Genomic DNA, 17,582 nt, shown 5'->3' on the forward strand with positions numbered 1-17,582 from the left:
CCTCCATGCACAAGTACATGGTGGGTGACCACCCAGGTGTGAACCAACGTAAACAGGGGTCGAGGTGTGGCACCCACCCCACATAGAGGAATGCCGCCCCTCTATGTTACCAGGCAGTACTAGGTGGTAGATGACTCTCGTCAACCAGTGAAATACCACCACTTTGCTTATCGGAGGCTTGAAGTGGTGGAACCATGTTTAGTCTCTGGAGCTAAGTTCCGGTAAACCCTTCCCTATCTCTTCCATCATGCAGTATGATTGATAACTTTTGAGGTTATGATGAACGTCATGGCGAGATCCAATATTCCTTACATTTCGAGGGTACAGCTCTAAAACGGTGTTGGCAGGCCAGCCGCTAGTTAGTACACCAGACCAAACCTATTGGTAACTCTCTAGGAGGCTTCCGGATCAGCTAGTGTATAATCTTGCTACCTCTACTCTGCCAGATAGTGACTGGAGGGACTCCGAGTAGTGTGTATGTGGGGAGCATTGTCAAGGCCACGTTATGTCAAGGATGTGGGTATATTCTTACCATGTGTGCGCCATATCCAAAAATTTCATTACTTCATACAACATGTCCCACCCACTTTTTCTTACTATTGAATACACCATGAATTGTCAAACTAATAGAGCAAGCAAGCTTATCTGTCAAGCACTTCCTAATTCATTTCACAAATAAACGTGGTCTCAATTCTAATCTCAACGATGTCCATTTCCACTTGCAGTTTGCCAAACTCCATGTACCTTTTCTGACAGAATCTCAGTTATCAGTTGATTCAACTACTGCTCATTTCAGATGCCCAAATTATTCGCTGTATGATTCCTTTCGCCTCAAAGGTGGCACTTGTGCATATGTCCATTCTGATATTCCCTGTCAGAGACTTGGCAATTTGGAATCTCCTCTCTTTGATCTTCTCTGGCTTAAAATCTCTCTCTACCTCATTGTGTCAAATTCATCTGTTGTCTCTCTACCGTTCTCCCAACTCCACTAATCACATGGAGCTCTTTGCAACTTGACTTTCTCCAGTCCAACTTTCATAACAGTGAAGTAATTTTCCTTGTGGTTTTAATGTTCACAACTCCAGCTGTCTTCCGTTTTCTAGTCAAACCGACCCAGCAGGTCGAGATGCTGAGGCTTTTGCAATTACTAATGACTTTGCACAGATTGTTGCACATATAGAAGAATACCAGACAATTCCTAATCATACAGCCAATACACTTGATCTTTTTCTCACAAACAACCCTTCTAAGTACACGGTCGAAGTGAGAGGTCCTTTAGGCACTTCAGATCACAACTTTGAGATTTTCTCTTCCACAATGGAACCTTTATCTCATGTCTATTGCCAACCTCATGTTGTTTGCCATTACAAGAATGCAAAATGGGATGATCTGCGAGACTTCTTTTCTTCTTTTCCTTGGTCGGATTACTGTTCCAAAACTTCTGATGTCAACGTTTGCTCAGATCATGTCAGCGAAATTATACTTGCAGAAATGGAATCCTTTATCCCACATTCCACTTTAAACTCTTGTCCTTTATCTAAACCTTGGTTTTTCAATAAATGTGCTAAGGCTGTTCAAGAGAAGAATGTTGCATATCGTAATTGGCTTGTTACTAATTCTTCAGTTTCATTTTCTGCCTACACCAAAGCTCGCAACAATTGTAAAGCAATTATTAATCAGACCAAACTAGAGTTTGAACAGGCTAAGAGTAGAAAACTTGTTCTTGCCCTAATGGTAGTCGAGCATTCTGGTCTCTTGCCAAAGCTATTGGCCGTAACTTTTGCCCATCTCTGCTCCCACCTCTGTCCAAACCAGATAGTTCTGTTGTCACTTCAGTCAAGGATAAAGCTGACCTGCTAGCATCCCATTTTGATTCCAGCTCATGTATTAATGATCTTGGTAAAACACATCCCACCATTCTCAACACGCTCCATTCAATGCCTCCTGTGGTCTTCCGTCAAAAGGATATCAGAAGGATTTGACGAATCTTGATGCTAATAAAGCTCCAGGTCCGGATGGTATTTCTTCACTTGTTCTCAAAACCTGTGCTCCTGAACTTACTCCTATTCTTTGCCGCCTTTTTTCACTTTCTTATTCCAAAGGTGCTTTTCCTTCTGCTTGGAAATTTGCTCATATCCAGCCAGTTCCTAAAAAGGCTGACAAATCCCTCTCATCCAATTATCGTCCCATTGCAATTACTTCTACTCTTTCTAAAGTAATGGAGAAATCAATTAACCACCAACTCTTAAATAGAAACCTCCCGTCTGATCAACGATCAGACGGAAGGTTTCTAGGTAGTTTAAGTATCGCCAGTATGGATTCTGTCAGTGTCGATCCACTGGTGATATTCTGGCTTGTGTTACCCATTTATGGACTAATTCAATGGAAAGGTTCGGTGAAACACAAGTAATTGCTCTTGACATCCCAAAGGCTTTTGATCATGTTTGGCATAAAGGTCTTCTAAACAAGCTTCCATCTTATGGTTTGCCAACTGTTTTTAGTAATTGGTTATCCAGTTTTCTCTCTGATCGCTCACTGAGGGTGATGGTAGATGGCTCTCTGTCTTCAAACTTCTCCACTAATGCTGGTGTCCCCCAAGGTTCGGTTCTTTCCCCTATTCTTTTCCGCTTATATATTAATGACCTTCTTCCATTGACTGGAAATCCTATCCATAGTTTTGCCGATGATAGCACATTGCATTCCACTTTCCATTTTGAGAAACCTTGTCCTGCTCAATTAGCTTCAACTTCTCGAAAATCTGCTACCAATTGCTTAAATGCCGATCTTCAGGTAATTCTCCAGTGGGGCAAAGACAACTTAGTTGATTTCAACCCTTCTAAAACTCAGTCTTCTCTTATATCTCACAAAAAGGATTCTTCTGCTCCTATGCTTATCTTTAGTGACACTCCGATTTCTAGGCAAAATGATATATCTCTTTTGGGGATTACCTTGACTTCTAATCTCTCTTGGCACAAGCACATTACAAATATTGCTTCCTCTGCATTTAAAAAACTTGGTTTTCTCTTTCGCTCTCGGCGTTACTTTTCTTCCAAACAGCTGCTCACTCTGTATAAATCGCAAATCCGCCCTGCCATGGAATATTGTTCCCACAACTGGGGTGGTGCCCCCAAAACCTCTCTCAGGCTTCTTGATTCCATTCAGAAGAGGGCAGTTAGGTTAATTAATGATTCATCTCTAACAGAGTCTCTCCACTCGCTTTCTCATAGACGTACTGTTTCTGCTGCATGCCTCTTCTATAGATACTTCCATGGGCACTGTTCTTCTGAATTGGCTTCTGTAATTCCCACTCTCTCTTTCAAAACAGTCCGAATACGTGCTGCCACCAGCCAACATACATTTACTGTCCAACTTCAAATCCACAGAACCAACTTTTCATCTTCCTCATTTATTCATTCAACTGCCGTTTCCTGGAACAACCTTCCTTCATACGTATTTCCTGAAAATTACAATCTACAGAAGTTCAAGTCCAATATCAACAAATATCTTCTTTCATCTTCTCAACCTCCAACCCAAGCACGGTACTAAGTACTATAGGTTTTAATACCTCTCATGTTTGGGGTTCACATAAAAAAAAAAAATAAATATCATGTTCATATAATTTCATTCCAGTACTTACTATTTATCCCGCTACCTCTCTCTCTCTCTCTCTCTCCCCCTTTCCTGTCAAATGTTACACTTCCATTGGATGTTCTCTATTCGGAAACCTTGGTTTTACTGCTGTGTTGTAAATCATCCTGTTCACAATTCCACATGCATCAGCAGTCTTTTTACAGCTTCACATCAAGTCATTCAATGCTACAATACTGGTATATGTTTATACTGTTTAGTAAATTTGCTTTATGTATCTTTGTGCAATGTTTTCATATGTTTTTATGTGCCCATACCCTCTCTGTTGAAAAAGCTGACAGAACAAGCAACAGAAACATTTGAGGTGATTTAATTACAAATTATAGGTGATTATTCACTATTGATAAATGCAAAGTGACAATAGCATTTGCCGGTATATCAACAGCTGCACACAAGTAGTTTACATTAATCAGCTATTGCTCGATGTTTCCATCATAATAGTTGATTAAATGTTTTTCATTTAAAATCAAAGACTAATTATTATTTACATTAACAAAAATTTTTAATTAGTAAAATAAATTTACAAACCTATTTCCATGTCTTTTGATCTTTTTCCTTTGTTATAGAGAGTAATTGTGAATGAAGTAATATCTGAAGGTATATCTCTAATAAAATAGGAGAAAGGTTTTTGTAGTAGTAATTCTAAACATTTTAGTAAAAAAAGGAAAAAAATATAACACTTTTTAAGATCCATATTTTTATATACTGAATTTCATTTTGCCTTACCAATAAAAAAATCAAAATTGATATGTAAAACTAATGATACCAGAGAGAGAGAGAGAAATTTAATTATTAAAATATGAGAGATACCGTTTAAAACTGATAAATATTTATTCTAATGCAATTGTTAATACCAACACATTCAAATTGTTTCATCGTTAGTGGCATCATACTGATCAAAGTAAATTTAGGCTGTGTGGTGTATAATTTTAACAAATATTAATTACGATGTGCATTCATGAAAAAATTAAAACTAAAAGAAAAGGTGTATGGTAGTGTTCTTACCTTGTACAACTAATCATAAAGTATATACATGGCAACTAATTAAATTGAATTAATGAATAAGAACTCTATCTGGATTATATGTAGTTGCATACGTGCATAAGCTAATGCATATTGCGGCCATTTGAATCCCTAGGACACATAAATGTATAACATGAATATTACTAGAAGCACTGCATATCTGCAGTTATTCATACATTAAATTCAGAAACACGATTTTGATCATTGAAAACATCACAATATTACAATAGCATTAGCATGGAAAGACACGCCAATAGTTTGCTTTAAACCTTGTCATCAATGACATTGTATGAAAATACATTCTTTGGCATTTTTTGAAATTTTTTATTGTACAGCAGTTCAGTTTTTCTATAAAATATTTATGGAATAAGTAATCAGATGTCCCCCCCCCCCCAAAAAAAAGAAACTAAAACTGCTGCCTAAACTTAGGGAATTGTAGATTTTACAGCAAAGATTTCACTATATTTGCAATAAAACAGACAATATTTTTCTATGGATCTGGCAATACTGTCTTTTGTCTTGTTTGTATAAAGAATATTCCATGCATAATCTTCTCACAATTTGTCTTAGGAAAGCTAAGGCAGATTATGAGAAGTCTCTAGCGAGGTATGGAAAGAAAAGCAGCAAAGACCTCAATGTTTATATTAACAGTGGAAGAAAGGGGTTTGAACAAATTGGGCCCCTTGATGTCAATGGGTCAACTGTTGATAACCCTGCTCAGGTTGCTGACAAATTGAATACGTATTTTGCATCTACATTCATATGTGAGGAATTCTTTAGGGGAGGGAGGGAGTGGATGCCAGAAGTTTATCAAACTCTAACGGAGGAGCAAAATAACTTTATGATAACTAAAAGGAAAATGAAAGAGAAATTGTTCAAGAAATTGTTGAACATAAAAAAAGGAACCTGGGGTGGATGGGATCTATCCAATCATATTAGGAGAGACAGAAAAAGAATATAAGCCATAATTATGAGAGCATTCTTGGATTCATGGGAGGTACCTTTGGACTGGAGATGTGCAAATGTATCACCAATTCATAAAGGGAAATCAAACGGTGACATGAATAATTAGAGACTTGTTAATTAAGCTAAGGGACGGTCTTGTCTAACCAATCTGATAAATTACTATAATGCAATTAATAGATGGCATTTAACTGGATGAAAAAAAATAATTTTGATATCACATATACTTGGATTTCAGGAAGACTTTTTGATATTGTTGCACAAAAAAAGACTGCTGTACAAACTGGAGCTGTTGTTTGTTGTTTTGGTTTTTAGGAGCATTAGCAACTAAGGCCATATTGCTCCGGGATATGCGGTGGTCATTCCCTGACCTTTCCGCATCCTCCGCATTTGGTGGTGACAGGCTTCACAAACTGGAGCAGTGTGACATTAAGGGCAAGTTATTGCTATGGATAAAGGTATGGTAAAGTGGAAGAAGACAGACAGTAGTTATCAATGGGCACTGCTCTTCTTGGACTAATTTTTTACCGGAGTTCCCTAGGGTTCCATGCTGGGTCCATCGTTGTTTTCAAAATTTATCAATGATTTTGAGAAAGGTATATCGGGCTAAATGTCTAAGTTTGCAGATGATACAAAGGTTGGCAGAGTGGTTAATGACAGACATCAGGGTGAGCTACTGCAACAAGATCTAGGAAAATTGGGTCAATGGGCTAAGGAATAGCAATTGAAGTTTAACATTGACAAATGCAAGATACTGCACATTAGCATTAGCAAAGGCACATGATTCAAGAAAGCAGGCTTATATAGCATCAGCCAAAAAAAAAAAAAAAAAAAAAAACCCTTATTTCACCCATCCCCTTGCTACAAATGTTTGTAAAGTTCTGCCTTGAATCTATTTAAGCTATCAACTTCTACAACGACAGATGGAAATTTGTTCCAGCAATCAAACACCCGCTGGCTAAAGGAAAACTTCCTCACATCTATCTTACAACAGTCTTTCCTCAATTTGAATTCATGCCCTCTCAGGTGATTATTCTGAGCAAGAGGAAGAATCCCATTAGCACTGAGCATACTCAAACCATTCAAGGCTTTATACACCTCAATCAGATCACCTTGCAGGTGCCTAGTCTCCAGACACTGTAATTTGAAAAACTTAAGCCTTTCTTCATAAGGGCAACCCTTTGTTCTGTTCACTAATCTTGTTGCCCTTCTCTGTACTCATTCCAACAGCTCTCCATCCTTCTTAAAATGAAGCCTCCAGACCTGTATACAGAACTCGAGTTGTGGCCTAACCATTGCCTTATACAAGGGGATAATCACCACCTTATCCATGCTAGAAAAATTCCTGTATATCATTGACAAGACACCATAAGCTACTCTTTCAGACTGTCTGCACTGCTCAGAAAACTTCATATCTGCCTGCAGAATTACCCCCAAGGTCCTTTTTATTCTCTACCACTGTCAGTATGGTACCACAGAGTTGATACGTTACACTGGGATTACTGCTTCCCATATGTAGTACTTTACATTTGTCAATGTTAAACTTCATTTGCCATCACTAGGCCCATTTGCTCAACTTTTCTATATCCTGTTGCAGCAGTGTACTGTCATTAGTGTCATTAACAACCCTGCCAACCTTCATATCATCTTAGCCTGATATACCATCATCAATATCATTTATAAATACAGAAAACAACAATGGACCCAACATTGAACCCTGAGGGACTCCACTAATAACATTAGTCCACAAAGAGCAGTGTCCATTGATTACCACTCTCTGTCTTCTCCCTCAACCATCCCTTTATCCATAGCAGCAATTTGCCTCCAATGCCACACTGCTCCAATATGTGCAGCAGTCTTCCATGTGCAACAGTATCAAAGGCTTTCCATGATCCAAAAATATGATATCAAAGTTATTCTATGCATCCAGTTCCTTTGTGACTACATCATAGTATCCATCAAATTAGTCAGACTCAGCATGGGTCTGTTAAGACTTCCCCTTAACAAACCCATGTTGAGTCCGAGCTATAACTGAAGTCTTGTCTAGATGATCCTGCAATGCTTCTTTAACCAGTGCCTCCATTAATTTCCCTGGAACAGAAGTTAAACTAATAGGTCTGTAATTACCTGTGTCTCCCTCTGAGCCTCCTTTGTAGACTGGAGTTACATTTGCACATCTCCAGTCCCTGAGTACCTCCCCTGAGTCCAGGGAAGCTCTCATAATGATGGCTAATGGTTTGCTTACTTCCTTTGCCACCTCCTTTAAAAGAACTGGATAGATTCCATCCGCCCCAGGTGCCTTTCTTATGTTTATCTTCGACAATTTCTCCTCCACTTTACTCTCAGTTATTACAAGATTATCTAGCTTACTGCCAGAGTTGAATACACCTCAGGCATTTCCCTCCCTGAATAACTCCTCATGTCTGAATGTAAATGCAAAATATTCATTTCGTTTGATAGCTACTTGAGCAGGATCATCAACAGTTGAACCATCGATATCAAGTAAACCAATCTGATTCATCCCCTTCCTTCTAGAGTGTACATAAGTAAAGAACTCTTTGCTGTTTTTCTTTGCATCCTTTGCCAAAGATTTCTCGTAATCTGCCTTCTCCTGCCTAACCTCCTTTGTAACTTGGTTACAGACCAGCTTATATCTATCATAGGCCTCTGTGTCACATGTTAATTTATACGTATCCCATGCATTTTTCTTCTCTGTCACATGTCTAATTAGTTCATCTGACATCCATTTAGGCATAAATCTTGAACAATATTTCTTTGATCCTTTGAATGCTTTGAATGCTTCCCATTTTGAATTTGCTGTTGGTAACATCATCAGTTGGTCCCGCCGTATAGAATTTAAATACTGTCTCAGACCACCGTAGTCACCTTTACGAAAGCAATAACCCTTCCCTTTTACCCCGATGGTAGTTACCTCTCTGAGTAAATCCCACTTCAGCGCACTGTGATCACTGCCACCTAGTGGTTCCTTTATCTGCAGATTCTTAATGCATGAAGAATCACTACTGATAATCAAATCAAGATTATTACTCCATCTAGTTGCCTCCCGAACATGCTGCTGTAGAAAACAATCATCCAATAAATCCACAAAAGCCTTATGGATTTATTGGATGAGTGACCAACCCACAAATTACAGTCAATCTCTGGGAAATTAAAATCCCCCATTATAAGACAGTGATTTACTGGCCCACTCTATTTCTCTGCACAATTGCTCATTATACTCATCAGATTCATTTGGCCAATAACACACCTTTTTCCTTTCCCACTACTTATGTCACACAAAACAGACTCAACATTGCATTGTCCACCCACATCAATTGAACGAACTTCCTTAGATTTTGTGTGTTTCTTAACTAACAGCATAACCCCTCCTCTCTTTCTGTCCTGTCTATCCTTTCTGTATACATTGTACTCCCCAAATTCCAGTTCTGCACTGCTTATGTCTGTGTGACACCATGTCTCTGATATCCCAGCAATATCTACCTTCGATGTCTTGACTAGCACTTCAAGCTCATCGAAGTTTTTAAATATACTCCTAGCATTGGTGTACATGCAAGCATATATGCACCTGTTTCTACTCTTAGTTACCTTAACACAGCCTAGGTATTTACTTATCCCACTATGACTCCCAGCAGTCTTGGAAATCACCATTGCCTTGCTTTCCAGGCTTCTGCTCAATTGCATTTCAATAGAAGTAGTGCGAGAATCACTTTTACCCCTGCCAGCGGCTACTGTTAATCTAATTGTCCGTGTATACCCCCCAAACTAGCAGTTTTCCGACATATGGAATTTATTTGCATCAGCAAATATTCTTGGACCCTTTCTATTTAAGTGTATCCCATCCCTGTAGAAGCAGTCTCTCCTGTTAACAAGCACAGACAAGGCTGAGAAAAATTCTACCCCTTGATCTTTGCACACTCTCTCCAGGGCCGAATTGATCGACAAGGCTCTCATCATATACTCCCTCCTATCCTGTCTAGTCAGAATTGCAGACACTTTCAAATTCAACCCTAACTCACGGCTTTTTTTTCAGCATTGACTTGTACTTGTTAAGTAATTCTGGCGGTCCCCAACTCTTAATATTATTAGTGTCAACGTGCACAACAATATCACCCTTTGTTTTCTTAAAAGATATCTGCTCTATGTCATCAACCTTTGCCCCTGGCAGACAAAACCTGGTCCTGTTCCATCTATCCTTTTTGCAAAATATGTACGCCATTTCCCTGACAATGGGACCAGTGCATTCTGCCTTGGGGGCTTGCTGCTGTTTCTTGATGTTCAAGTGCAAGCTCTGGCATTGATGTGGGCAGCTGAGAGCTTGATGGGGTCCTCAATTTAAATCCTTCGAGGGCATCCACACTGTCCTTCAAGCTCTCACACAAGCCTATTACAATGCTGAGTTGGTGCCTGATTTCCTCGCACTCCTTACATTGCACACACACAAAGACATGATATTGCCAAGGGGTATATCATGTCCTGACCTGAACAGGACACGATATTCCCCTTTGCAATATCATGTCCCATTCCTGATTGCTCCACAAACATCAAACAAGCAGTGCATTTCCATAGACTGTGATTCAGAGGACAACTGCCCCCCCTCAGTTCTCCCCTGAGCCACAGCACTTCCATTAGTTTGAGCCTTCTGCTTTGCTGCTCTGGTCTGATTATTTCTATTCAAGTTCAATAAAATTCCAATACAGGTCGACCCTCACCAATCCAGCCACCGGTAATCCAGTTCCACCGCTAATTTGGACATAATTTCCGCGAATGCAATTTCAAATTTCCCTGAGTCGGCGCACCAACCTGCCGCTACTGTTTTGGTGGCGTTGGTTGCAGCATCGGCTGTTGGCACGAACTCGTAAATACTGCCAAACCATTCCCATTTGTTTTTCTGCATTTATTATTATAACCTGCTCACATTTAGCCCCAGCCATGGTTCCAATGCATAAAGGAAATGCCTCTTGTGGTGTAATGTGCAAACACAGTACATTGTCCATAACAGATAAAGCTGAACTTCTGAAAAAACTCGACGGCGGTGTGTCTGTGAGAAGTTTAACTCTGGTTATTTGTAAATTCCAATTTCTCTCAGTTCCTCTTATCTTAGTAATTTTCTTTTAGCCATTCCTTTTCAGATTTTTTTTTACAACACACTTGTACAAACTTGCGGAAAAACACAACACAATATTATGGATAATACAGCGCGCCAACGAACTTGTTTTCACAAAATCTCTAACAATACTGACAAACTTATTTCGATGTTTGAGAGTTTATTTTATCTTAATTAGTTTTATTGCTGCGCGTGCAATAAACTAATCACAAAAGACCTTCATATGTATGCCGTAATTGCATCACACGTATGTGACCAACACGGCTTCTCAAGAAATAAAGTAACCAACATATGTGGCCACATATATGCAACATAAAAAAAACAGACTTTTCTTTTATTTTAGAATTACTAATCAAATTATTTCCTAAATATTTTTTGGCCCCTGGAAGCATTTTGAAACTAGCTTGGCAGTCAACACGTTAAAGGTAGAAGGAAGTGGTTAGCTGTTGGGTAAAATGTATGTGCTAAAATAACCACCGGTGATCCGCCACCCCACAGGTCCCAATGCTGCCGGATTAGTGACGGTCAACCTGTACAAAATATAACCCTAAACTTATATCCCAATGCAGTTATAACACTATATACAAAGGGTACTAGGAAAGTTTTGCAATACAGCTTTGTTTATTTAATTTTTTCAAAGTAATTTCCTCTACATTCAATACACCTCTCCATCCTCCGAAACCAATCTTTAAACCAGTTCTGCCAAGTTTCACTAGGGAGTAAAGCACACTCGTTGTCCCAAGCCCGTAGAAGGTCCTCATCACTGGACAACCGCCTCCCTTTTAGCTTCATTTTCACATGCGGGAACAGTGCAAAGTAGCAGGGAGCAAGGTCTGGACTGTAGGGAGGGTGCTCGAGAAGTTTCAGTCCTGTCGTGGTCAAATATTCGGTGCAGGCTTTGGCACGGTTAGCTGGAGCATTATTGTGATGGAGGTACCAGGTGTCCATTCTTGACTTTGGCCGCAGGTTCTTCATAGATCCAATGACTTTAGGCAGGCATTGTTCAGTATACCACTTAGCTGTGACTGTCTTCTGCGTGTCCAAAACGACACGTTCCACAATTCCACTCGATTTGAAAAATACAGCTATCATTTTCTTCTTTACAGATCGGGATTTTCTGACAATTACGGGTGTGTCGTCATCATCAAAGACCCAAACTTTGTTTTGAGCCTTGGTCGGCAGATCGTAATAGTACAGCCAAGTCACGTCACCTGTCACGATGTTGTTCACATACCGAGATTGTCCCTTATCAAACTTTTTTAACATCTCCCGGCACCAAGTCACACGTCGTGTCATCTGCTCTTCAGTCAGTTGATGCGGCACCCAGAGAGAACAAAGTTTCTTCACGTGCAAATGATCTTGCAGAATCGAACAAATTGCTGGTGCATTTAGGCCCAAAGTATCCTCTATCTGTTGGTAGGTCACTCGCCTGTTTTCGTCAAGCATTTTCCTCACAGCAGTAACGTTTTCCTCCGTAACTGACGTTCGTGGCCTTCCCGGCCTCTCAGAATCCTCCAGAGTGAAATTTCCCCTTTGGAATTCTCTATACCACCTGAATATCGTTGTACGATGTGGACAATCATCATCTAGTGCAAGAGTCATTTCTTCTAAGCACTGGTCTATGGTTAAACCACGCACGAAATTATACCGCAAAACTGTCCTTATCTCATTTCGTGACCACGATGCCATCGCAAGCACTTTACACTCTCACTACTAATGAATAACTGAGCCCATCGACTTGGCGCGGCGGCTACTATGCACGTATGAACATGTCTCAACATGCAGCAACAAGCAGCTTCCTGTGATTCATTGTTGCGTCATATTGCAAAACGTTCCTAGTACCCTTTGTATATATGTGTTTCGGTATTGAATGTTATTTCAATATCTCTATCTAAATTCAAATTAAACTAAAGTATTGTTACTAGGAATAAAAAGCAACTCTAAAAAATAAATTAATATGCCAATTTAAGTCAATAAAAAAGCAAAACATGGGTTGCAGTAACTCCAGATAACTTATGAACTGTATGGTACACTCGGGGTAGTGGAGAATGAAAAAGATCTTGGGGTAATTGTGCAGTCAGACATGAAAATTCTCTATGCAGACATGCTGTCAGGACAGCTCATGAGGTTTTGTCAATGACTTACAGAAACTTTGCTAGTAGGGATAAAGAGGTCATTATCCCTTTGTACAAGACCACGTTTAGGCCACACTTTGAGTACTGTTTACAGGTCTTAAGGCATCACTTTAGGAAGGATGTAGCTCTGCTGCAACAGGTGCAGAAAAGAGTAACCAGATTGGTGAAGGGAACAAAAGGGTGCTCTTACCTAGAAAGGCTTCAGTTCTGCAAACTGCAGTGTCTGGAGACTATGCACCTGTGTGGCGATCTAGTAGAAGTGTTTAAGGCATCGAATGGATTGGATTGAGTAAGCTGAATGTTAATGTCATTCTGTCTCCTGCTAGGTTAGTTAGTTAGTTAGTTATTTGGTTTTAAGGAGCATTAGCAACTAAGGCCATATTGCTCCTAGGATACGTGGTGGTCATTCCCTGATCCTTCCACATCCTCCGTATTTGGTGGTCACGGGCTTGAACCACGGGCTAATCAAGAAGCGTGTGCTACGCAGTGATGCTCCTGCCCACCTGGCTACGGAGGTGCCCTCCTGCTAGGACTACACACGAGGGGGCATAAATTCAAGTTGAAGAAGGATGGCTAGAGCACTGATGTGCAGAAGTTTGCCTTCAGCCAGTGGGTGGTTGATTGTTGGAACAGGACCCCATCTGTTGTAGTGGAATATTGAAATGTGTAGGTGGGTTTTTTTTTTTTTTTTTTACCGGCTGATGCTATATAAGCTTGCTTTCTTACACCATTTTCCACTAGTACTAAATTTACATTGAACCACTCTGAAAAAAACATTGTTATTCAATGTAACAAAAGGATATTCCATGTACGAGTTGTAGGATGATCCATATTCTAAACCTTTTTATTAAACAGTTTGTTACTTTTAAATACTGAATACAAAGAAATTGTAATTCAATTAACAGAATAAACTGGTAATAAAAGTAAAAATAGTATTTTAATACATATTTTGATCACAAAATTTTAGATAAAAATTGATCCAATGAAATAAACCAGAAAGAATGAAAAAAAGTACAATGCCATGTTCAGAAAAACTATAGTAACTTGTACATTTATATATATACAAATATGCATACTTCCTTATTTTTATTTTGTCTTTTCTGTTTATGACTCAATGGTTTCTAATTAGCTTTTTCTGTTCGGTCATTTTTAATTTAGTTAAATTTTTTTTTCATTCTTCCTTGTTATTATCATTTCATTTTGCTTTTAGTCATCATTTATTCAATTAAATTAGTTTTTAATTATATACTTAAGATCATCCTTATTTATACTAGTAAGTATGCATCTTCTTTTTAGTTTGATTTCTATATGAATTAATTAGCCTGAATAGAACTTAATGACATTACACACTTAAGAATAGGGAAACCCAAAAATTTTTACTGGGTTTTAAATGGCCTTTGTTTATTTAAAGGTGACAAATATAAAGTTTACCAGATGATGAGTGCTGCTGCTCACCTTGGCATGATATAAGCATTTTGAAACAACATGCTGGTCTCACCACTCCATTTCTGCTGTGCTCCAAAAACTGAGGGAATGATCTTTTATCGTTTCATAGCAGTCAAATGCTGGCATTGGAATCAATTCTACAGAATATGGTGCAATGATCTGACTGCCACCAAAACCTGCATATCTTTAGTTTAGTAAAATAATAAGAGGAGTTTACCTCAATATAGTGCGTAGAACACTTCCGTATGATACCCTCCAGAAATTAAAACGGAAAAAACGAAAAAATCAACAACTTACTGGTACATTAGAGTAAAATATAAATAATTAAATAATCAATTTAACACAATTCAAATCAATTTAAAACAATTAAAATTCAAATTAACGTAATTAAAAGAATCTAACGAAAATATTCAAAACGATTTTCCTTCCTTATCGATTGTCGATTTTTTCGTTTTTTCCGTTTTAATTTCTGGAGGGTATCATACGGAAGTGTTCTACACACTATATTGAGGTAAACTCCTCTTATTATTTTACTAATTATTATCAACGTAGAACATATTGAGTAGTACAGCTCTGATTCATACTATCTAATATCTTTAGTTTATATTGGCTCATGACAAGCAACAGGCAACCCAGGGAATGTGAATCCTCATGTGGCTGTAAACATATTTATGGTATTTTATTTCACCACACTGCATTGCAAATGAAGCAAGCATACTGTCCTGCATGAATATTGGTATAACACCATTGCAGACAGCATTGCTTCTATGCAGGTACTTAACACCAATAGCTAACATTTACACAGCAGTAGCTATTAAATAGTGGCAAAACTACCATACAGCCAAGTCTGCCATTGGCATGCATGTGTGTGTGTGTGGGTGGGGGAGGTACATAAAGTATTGCAGAACCAGATGGCCGTTTGATATGATAATAAAGAGCATGGGGAAGAAGAAGCAGTTTCACTATTTCCATCTCACCATGTCTGTAGTTTTATCACTGCCATCAAACAAATGATTAAGGTACTACTTTATTGTTGCTGTCGTTTGTGGTTTAATGGTCCAAAAGCTGCTTCAGCTATACTGCAACGGTTCAGGTTTTGTTATTTCTGATTATGTTATCACTGATGTTTGCATATTAGATGCGGTTGGTAAGGTTTATTAGAGCAGGTAAAGAGTTCATTTATGTCTGATTTGTCTCCCATAATGAGTTGAAGGATTAATAGTTCATTTGCAAGTGATTTGAAAGCTAATTGGTAGGCAATTTGGTAACATGTACATTCTATGATGGTGTGCTTTACTGTTAGTGAGGGGCACCTCCGTAGCCAGGTGGGAAGGAGAAGCAGTGCGTAGCACACGCTTCTTGATTAGACCGGGGTTCGAGCCCACCACCACCAAATACTGAGGATGCGAAAAGGTCAGGGAATGACCACTGCATATTCACGGAGCAATATGGCCTTAGTTGCTAATGCTCCTAAAAACCAAATAACAACTAACCAACTGTTAGTGAGGCAAGACACTGAAGACATTGTGGAAGATCGTCTTTCATTAGTAGATAAGAGTATGTTAAATGTGTGTGTGTGTGTGTGTCCGACGTGAAGCTGGGCAAACTCAAACAAACTCTTCATGTTTGTTTGAATGAAAAATTGATTTCGAGGATTTCGGCTGCTGTTTGATTTGATATAATTTGTTGTTTGTTTGAGATTTGCAGGTTTGTGTCCATATTTTCAGAGACTTTTCGAATGACAGTGGCAAAGTCATCATGCAGAATTTTATGCATGCGAGAATTTTCAGTTAATAGATGTTTTGCAGCTTGGTCCACACCTTTATTGCCCAGTTCCAGAATGTCCAGGAATCCAAGTGAATCTAACTCTTTGTTGTTTTTTTTTCCCCTAAGATGCAGTATGCAGAAAAGTATTCTATTTAGATATGGATAATATGGATGATCTTCTAGCTGTAAAGCATATATTGCACTTAATGAGTCTGTAAAAATTATACTTTTTACGAGGTAAGTTTTGTCAATGTGATCTAGAGAAGACTTATTGCAAACAATTCAGCACTACATATAATGCATTCTATAGAAAAGACTCAAAATTATGCTATTTGGCAGAACCACTGCAGCACCAACATGTGTATCCGTCTTGGAGCCATCAGTGTACAGATGACAGTAGTCAAAGAATTGCATTATATAAGAAGAACACAGCTGTTTCGTATGTTGCTTTGGGATGTTGTTTTGTTTCCATTTTGTGAGGTCCATGTCACAGGTGACTGGACTGATTTCCCAAAACAGAAGGGATGTGGGGGTATCTTGGTAGATTTTATCCATACTTAAATTTCATTGTGAAAGTAATTATTTTAGCTGGATACTAGCTGATCTGCATGTGCTATGTTCATCTTTATACTTATACTGTACAGTAATTTTCAAGGCTAAACACACTCACAAATAAATCTTATCTCATACTCTTATGCTGTCCAGCAATTCTCAAAGCCAAACACACTCACAAATAAACCTCATCTCATATATCCTGATCTCACTATATACAAATGTTCACTTATGGCATGGACTTGTCTCCCTTAACTTACAATAAAAATGTACTGTTTTAAGCTTTGCATATCCTCTAGCTCAACTGTATAGTTTCAAGCTAATTTGAACTGTCTCTGATTAAAAAAGATCCATCATGTATGGTGCAGAGATATGGACCTCAGCTATATTCACAAAAACACCCGACTCCTCAGAAAGATCCCTCTAGAACAGAGGTGGGCAACAGCCGGCCCACGGGCCACATTCGGCCTCCTTGGTAAATGCATAAATATAGAAAATCCATACCTGACTACACTCGCTATAAACGTTCGGCTTAATTCGGTTCAATCGGGAATCGTGGCCAGTACAACAGTAACCAAGTGATTCTACGCAGCGTCAAAGAGTTTTTTCCTAATTATTATTGTAGCATCGATCGAACGAAGTTCCTTTGGGTTTGACTTCTTATTGAAAAAAATAATATTTTATCCTGTTAATACAGCTGCGCCATCAGTACAAATCACAAAGCAGTTATTCCACGGTAGATTATTTGTTTGAAAGAAAATACTTATAACATCAACAATCTTCCTGCCTGTCACCAAAGCGTTGCAAAATAGAAAATCCTCCGAAATATCTCCCGTGTAGCAGTATTTCACATATACAATAAGTTGAGCAAGGTGCTAAACATCTGTGGATTCACCTAACTGTATTGCAAAAATTGGACTTTC

At 38.7% G+C, this 17,582-nt stretch overlaps 1 protein-coding gene across 2 annotated transcripts in view; it reads right to left on the reverse strand.

The window, feature by feature from the left end:
* The window catches only part of vap (RAS p21 protein activator vap), a 723,705-nt gene that overhangs the window by 407,415 nt on the left and 298,708 nt on the right, over nucleotides 1-17,582 (reverse strand). For both annotated transcript variants that reach the window (XR_016546661.1, XM_090368525.1), the window contains exon 14: nucleotides 4,177-4,253. Coding sequence is in view for 1 of the 2 variants with exons in the window: in XM_090368525.1 (XP_090224651.1) it covers nucleotides 4,177-4,253 (77 nt within the window). In the remaining variant the exon portion in view is untranslated. The remainder of the gene's footprint in view (nucleotides 1-4,176; nucleotides 4,254-17,582) is intronic.

Source organism: Mastigoproctus giganteus, chromosome 2 (assembly GCF_048544385.1).
Source record: "Mastigoproctus giganteus isolate SK-2022 chromosome 2, ASM4854438v1, whole genome shotgun sequence".
NCBI lineage: Eukaryota > Metazoa > Arthropoda > Arachnida > Uropygi > Thelyphonidae > Mastigoproctus > Mastigoproctus giganteus.